General features: G+C 40.4%; 1 protein-coding gene across 1 annotated transcript in view; it reads right to left on the bottom strand.

Annotated features, from left to right (window-relative positions):
* Positions 1–7,500, bottom strand: part of LOC139691715 (uncharacterized) — a 24,081-nt gene that overhangs the window by 662 nt on the left and 15,919 nt on the right. The window contains exons 5-6 of the mRNA XM_071589567.1: positions 3,772–3,889; positions 1–866 (exon numbers count right to left, since the gene is read on the bottom strand). The exon at positions 1–866 is cut by the window's left edge and continues 662 nt beyond it. Of these exons, the coding sequence (XP_071445668.1) occupies positions 507–866; positions 3,772–3,889 (478 nt within the window). The 3' untranslated portion in view covers positions 1–506. The remainder of the gene's footprint in view (positions 867–3,771; positions 3,890–7,500) is intronic.

Here is a 7,500-nt window from a genome sequence, read left to right as displayed (position 1 = left end):
CTGACAATGTTCAACAAGAGTTCAACTCTGACCGGAACATTACTTTGCCGTGCAACTGAGCATACGATCACCTGTCCCATCGTCAGGGCAAATCTCGACATGATAATGGTCACTTTGGAGGGAAAACCTGGCAACAATCTACAGTCTAACTTATTTCCCCAAACATCCTTTAGCCAACGTAAGCGGCCGGGTCAATATTCTAACACAAAGACGGCATTGAAAAGGATTTGAATGGCACAACCAAACGGCACAACCGTACTCTTAATTAGGGTATTAAGACAGAAAGGATGTCCTCCCTAAAGTGTTGAACCAATGTGACTTTGGCGGGAGAAACCAATCAGTGCCCAACATCAGTGACCTTGATGTTGTGGACGAAATGCCGTCCACAATTAGGAGAGACCTCCTGAAGTATTCCTTCAGAAGGAGAATTGCCCTCTGCGGTACGATACCGTGCAGAGGGAGGGACCGAAAATCCACTGCATAAGAAGGTGGTGTCGTACCACAGTTCAGAGTTTAACCTGGTACGAGATCTTCGGGTCAACTTCTGTCTTTTCTGTCACCACGGTGCCTTCGTCTCCCGAGTTGACCATCGACTGATTGCAAGTCTCCTGTCTCTTGCCGAGTTCGGAGCTTTGGCGTGCTCTGAAACGTCTCTGGCGTTCTCGTGCCATCCTACGCTTCCGCTCCAAGGGCGTCTCGCAAACGACGCTCAGGGGATCAACAAGGTTCGCCCCGGCACCCCACACAATCTCCGGACTCTGTCGTGCCCTGAAACGCCTCTGGCGCTCACGGGTCATCCGGCGCTTCCTCTCCTGGGGCGTCTCGCCAAGGTCACTCAGGGGATCCACTAGACTCCTGCCGCTCGCCTGAAAAGAGAGCGCAGAGGTCAGAGATACATATATATATATATATATATATATACATATATATATATATATATATATATATGTATATATACATATATATATATATATATATATATGTATATATATACATATATATATATATATATATATATATATATATATATATATATATATGTATATATATGTATATACACATATATATATATATATATATATATATATATATATATATATATATATATATATATATATATATATATGCATATATATATATGTATATGTATATATATATATATATATATATATATATATATACATATATATATATATACATATATATATATATATATATATATATATATATACATATATATATATATATATACATATATATATACATATATATATATATATATATGTATATATACATATATATATATATGTATATATATATATATATATGTATATATATACATATATATATATATGTATATATATACATATATATATATATATATGTATATATACATATATATATATATATATATGTATATATACATATATATATATATATATGTATATATACATATATATATATATATGTATATATACATATATATATATATATGTATATATACATATATATATATATGTATATATACATATATATATATATGTATATATACATATATATATATATATATATACATATATATATATATATATATATATATATATATATATATATATGTATATATATACATATACATACATATATATATATATATATATATATATATATATATATATATATATATATATATATATATATATATATATATATATATATATATATATTTATATATATATATATATATATATATATATGTATATATACACATATATATATATATATATATATATGCATATATACACACATATATATATATATATATATATATATATATATATATATATATATATATATATATATATATGTATATATATACAAATTGAACAGCACCGGTGATAGACACCCCATGCCATACTTTTCTTCCTGAGAAGAGATTACAGCGGGGTTTAGGTGATGCGCACACATAATGTTTGAGGTCTATGCGAGAGGTGAGATGGAAGGCTAGCGGGGATTACTGGAGTGATAAGTATAGAATAATATGCAGCGGTGGGGACGAGAGCCAACGAGGGGTTGCCATAGTATTAAATGAAGAGGTAGGAAGAAGCGTAGTCAACATAGAGAAGGTAACGGATAGAATACTACTAGTGGAGATAAAAGCAGAACCGACGAACTTGGTTATTATTCAGGTATACATGCCACCGAGCAACCATAAGGAGGAAGAGGTCGATAGGATATACGATCAGTTTGAGGACATGATCGCGTGTGTTCCTGCAGGGAAACATTTGATATTGATGGGGGATTGGAATGCGACGGTAGGCGAAGGAAGAGATGGTGATGAGGTGGGGGACTACAGTTTAGGCACGAGGAACGACCGCGGGGAGAAAGCAGTTGAGTTCTGCAGAAGACAGGGGTTAGTCATCACCAACACTTGGTTTAAAAAGAAAACACTTGGTTTCTAGAAAGAAAAAGGCTTCAGCAAAACATTAGAAATAGGAGGGCAACTAAACCAGAGCAGGTAGAACAGTTTAATATGTATCTTGGTAGTGTATTGGACCAACACGGTATCAAAGTAGTAAGGACGTAAGGAGAAGAATTGCGCAATTAGGTAAAGAGGCTTCCACACAAGGAGGAGGGAGTTAAGATGAGGGGGACGTTGAGTAAGGATGTTAAGAAAAGACTTGTAAGAAAACTTTGATATGGAGCGTAGTTATGTACGGCTATGGAAACGTGGTCCTTGAAGCAGGAGGATGGAGGCTATTGTGGGTGTGTGGGATGAAGAATGGAGAAGGTGAAATGGACCGAAAGAAGGAAAACAAACGAGGAAGTACTTGGTATGGTGAGAGGCAAGGAGAGAGGGGTTTGTTGGGAGATATTGCTAAGGAGGCAGGAAAAGTGGATGAAGGGGGTATTGAACGGCAATAGTGGAATATTGAAGACTGTAATAGAGGGGAGAATGTTAATGGCAGATGAGGAAAGGGAAGGAACAGGATAGGGATGTCTTAGGATAGGGAATAGAAAGGAGGAAGGAAGTACTCAGAGATGAAGAGGGACCTGATGTAGAGTAGGATGATGGATTTTGTGTTTTGTTGGGAGTAATAAATATGTTATTTAGGAGCTGTGTCCATCCAAAAACCTACCTTAACCGGTAGATTATGTAATTTTATATATATATATATATATATATATATATATATATATATATATATATATATATATATATATTATATATATATATAATATGTATGGACATACATATATATACACATATATATTTCCAAATATAAATATAAAAATATATTTATATGTGGAAATATAAAAAAAATACATGTAGGTATGTTTGTATTATTCAAAAATAAAGGTTTGGCCCAAAGACTTGGTCCCATTGTGATAATCCTTATTTTGAAATGCTGACCACCCTCTGTTTAATTGTATTGCGTGTATGTGTGTTAGTGTTTTGTATTAGTTTCCCATGGAGATCAAGGAAGAGGAAGTTGATGACGAGGGTATTGACGGTGAAGCCATTGACCGGAGGGCAGTGGGTGTCCGAGATGACGCAAGTGTCGTCAAAGGGAATGCTGTCGTCGCCAGTGGATGTCCTTCTGCTGCGGGAAACAATGCTGTCTCGTCACTTGATGAATCGATGAAGGAAGTGGACATTCATTGTTTGGACAACGAAGAATCATTCCATTTGGTAATGAATATGTACATATTCAAGTCTAGAGTGTAATTGAAGCAATCGCACGTTGAAATGCAGTGTCATTTATTACTCACGGAGTCCTCGGGCAGTCCAGCCTTGTCCAGTCGGAACTCTCGCTGTCCCTGGTCATCCTCGTCACTCAGGGCCCTCTCGTCACCTCTGACCTCGACCCCACCCGCGTACACCACAAGCCTGCGAATATGCGCAACAAACAACGGTCATCTAAAATATATCCAGCACAAACATTTTCATGGAACTGTGCGTACGCAACCATCAATGTTTGAAATTTATAAAAGTATGAAGTGTAAACTGAATATTGAAACGGAGGGTTTCAAGAATCCGTAAATGGAAAATAGAATGCATCTTATCTGGAGAGTCCTGGGTTCCATTCCCGGGCAAGGCACTCTGGCCAACCAAGCTATGTGATTTTCCGATCATGTCTGCATTTATATGTATATAATTTTATTTATATACATATATAAACATATATATATATATATATATATAGGTCCATATATATATATATATATATATATATATATATATATATATATATATATATATATATATATATATATATAGTACAATACACAGTAACACATAATATAGAAACACAAAAAAAGAGAACACTCACACGTATTTTCTTGATATTTCGACGGAAACAATCCGTCTTCCTCTGAAGATGTAGAAGTAATGACTGCTGGAATTGTTGAGGTGAGGGGTGCGAGAGAAAGGGAAGGGGGCCAGGGGAAGGGGAGAACGGGAGGCGAAGGAGGGGTGAAAGGAATGGTTGGGGAGAGGAAAGGGAGAGGGAAGGGGTGGAAGTAACAGTTTTAGGCCACTCCCATCAGTGAACGACATTGAGGCCCGGATGCTGATAGGCCATACAGATGTAAATGAATGCCAATTCAAGGGTTTTTAATTCTATAGGGTTATCGGATGTGGGAAGGGACGCTAGGACGGAAACATTGTAACACTGGTTGAAGGGGGTATTATGATGGGAAGCATGTTTAGGGATGGGGAGACCCGCGGACGGGGAGGAGGGATTGCACGAGGCGCGGTGGTTGTTAATCCTAATGTTAAGTGGTGTGGAACATTGGCCTATGTAAAATGACGGGCAGAGTTTACAGGTAAGAAGATAAACAACATTCTTGGAAGTGCAAGAGGAATAGGGGAAGGGCGGGAGAGAGTTAAATGGTGGGATGGAGTGGGGTGGAGTGGTGAAAATAGGGCAGGTTTTGCATCTTGCTCGATGACATGGAGTGGGTATGGCTCTGGGTGTGTGAGGGGATTTTGAGAGTGGCCTGGTGGATTTGAGGATATCTGCTAGGTTGGCGGGACGTTTGAAGGTGACAGAGGGGCAATTGGGGAGAAGGTTGGAGGAAGTGTTGTGATTTTTGAGGATGGGGAATAGGTCTTTGAGGATGACTTTGAGAGACTGAATGCCTGGGAAGTAGGTCGTACAGATTGAGAGAGGCTGGGAGTCTGTGGTAGACGCAGGCTTGGGGGTGTAGGAATGTTTAAGTATTTTTTTATGGAGGAGAGAATCAGGGTATCCTCGTTGGAGGAGGGAGTGGTGAAGGTTGTTAAGGTATTTGTTAAGGGATTCGGGATGGTTGCAAATGCGGTGACCGCGGATAGAAAGAGAGTAAGGGAGGGAGCGCTTGGTATGGGAGGGGTGACAACTGCTGTAATGAAGGTATTGCTGCTTATTAGTAGGTTTGGTGTGAACAGAGGTAAGGAATTTGTTGTTGCTGAGGGAAATATTAACATCGAGGAAGGTAATCTGAGAGGATGAAATGGTCGAGGTGAAAGACAAAGATGAGGAATCATTGAGTTTGGAGATGAAGGAATTGAGGGAATCTATGCCGTGTGGCCATAGTAGAAAGATGTCGTCAATGTATCGGAGCCACAGGAGAGGTTGCAGAGGATAGTTGGAAAGGAAATTCTCTTCCAGGACACCGAGGTGGAGGTTTGCATATGAAGGGCTGAATCTGCTACCCATGGCACAGCCCTTTATTTGGAGGTAATGGTTATTGTTGAAAGAAAAGGAGTTGCGGGTGAGAATGAAGTTGGAAAGATCAATGAGAAAATCGGTACTGGGGATTTGAGGGGTAGGGCGTTTGGAGAGGAAGTAACGTAGGGAAGAAAGGCCTTCTTGGTGAGGAATGGATGTGTATAAGGAGGTGACATCGATTGTAGCCATAGTAATATGGGTATCAGGAGGGAGGGAAGTTGAGTGGAGCAATCTGAGGAAGTGGTAGGTATCTTTGATAAAGGAGGGTAGGGAGTGAACTAAAGGTTGGAGGTAGTAGTCCACGAAGGCGGAAATTCTTTCGGTAGGAGAGCTACGAGAGGAGACTATAGGGCGGCCTGGGTTGTTGGGTTTGTGGATCTTAGGAAGGATGTAGAAGTGTGAGGTTGGGAAGGGAAAAGGAGGGAGATGTCACTGGGGGAAAGATTCTCCTTAGGGCCATTGTCTCGGAGGAAAGCGATTATTTCTTTTTGGAATGCGGGGTTAGGGTCAGCAGGAATATGTTGATAGGAGGAAGTGTCGGAGAGTAATCTGTTGCATTCTTGAAGGTAGTCTGTAGTGTTTAGGATTACAACTGTCGAACCCTTGTCGGCAGAAGTGATGACTAGGTTGGGGTTGCGTGTGAGTTTTTTTAACTCAGCTAATTCGGCCGGGGAGAGATTAGTTTTCGGATTTAGAGATTTAAGGAAAGAAGGACTAGATGTTTTGGACAGGAGAAGATTGATAAAGATTTCGACCGGGTGATTTGGAGGGAGCGGTGGAGGCTCAAGGTGGGAAGGCCGCCGGAACTTGGTGAGAGCGCTGTGTGTGTGTGCGGGGGATTGAGTGGCGGGTTGCATCGCCCAGAAATGTCGCCATCTAAGATTTCTGGCAAAATTGATGACGTCTGCGAGGATGGTCACGTGATTAACCTTGGGGGTGGGGGAAAAAGAGAGGCCTTTTCCCAGAAGAGAGGTTTGGTGCTCATTCAGCGTTGTGCTAGAGAGGTTTAGCACGTGTTCGGCAGTATCTTTTGCTTGGTCAGCCGGCGGGGAAGGGACGGATTGAGAAGGGTTTTGTTGGTGGCAACGGCTCGGTGGAATTCCTGGTGTTGGTAGGGAAGGTGGGGGTAGGTGGAAAATAGTCGCTAAATCCGGTTTCTGTAGGTAAAGGGGTGGGGGAGGAGGGCTAGGTTTGACAAGTTGGAGAGGTAAGGCCAGGCCTTGGCGGAAGTAAGAAGTGCAAAGATTGGACAATTTGTTTAAGGCTTTTCTGCGTCGGAACTCAAGGGAGCGGAGAGCCGATTTGAGGATTCGGTTTACATTCGGGAGGAGATGTGGGGAAGTGAGAGAAAGAATGTTGATGAGGGAATGTGTGGAATTGTGATATTTGTGAATGAGGCCATTGTATTGATCTCGGATGAACGTGCAAAAAAGAAAGGACTGTTGAAACTTGAGTGCATGTAGACTGGGGTGCAGGACGGAAGGTAGGCCTGATATAGGGAACTGAGATAACTTAATGCATAAGCCATGGGAATGATACCCAATGCAATGCATGCCCGAAAGAAATTCAGAATGGCAGGTGTATTGGGCGAGTTTGCGGGAAAATTTCCGAATCTGGCGTAACCAAGATGATGTCCTCTCCCCAACCATTCCTTTCACCCCTCCTTCGCCTCCCGTTCTCCCCTTCCCCTGGCCCCCTTCCCTTTCTCTCGCACCCCTCACCTCAACAATTCCAGCAGTCATTACTTCTACATCTTCAGAGGAAGACGGATTGTTTCCGTCGAAAT

Source organism: Hetaerina americana, unplaced genomic scaffold (assembly GCF_022747635.1).
Source record: "Hetaerina americana unplaced genomic scaffold, ioHetAmer1.1.p SCAF_39, whole genome shotgun sequence".
Taxonomy (NCBI): domain Eukaryota; kingdom Metazoa; phylum Arthropoda; class Insecta; order Odonata; family Calopterygidae; genus Hetaerina; species Hetaerina americana.
The sequence above is the reverse complement of the archived record's forward strand: the minus strand, read 5'-3'. Positions and strand labels throughout refer to the sequence as shown.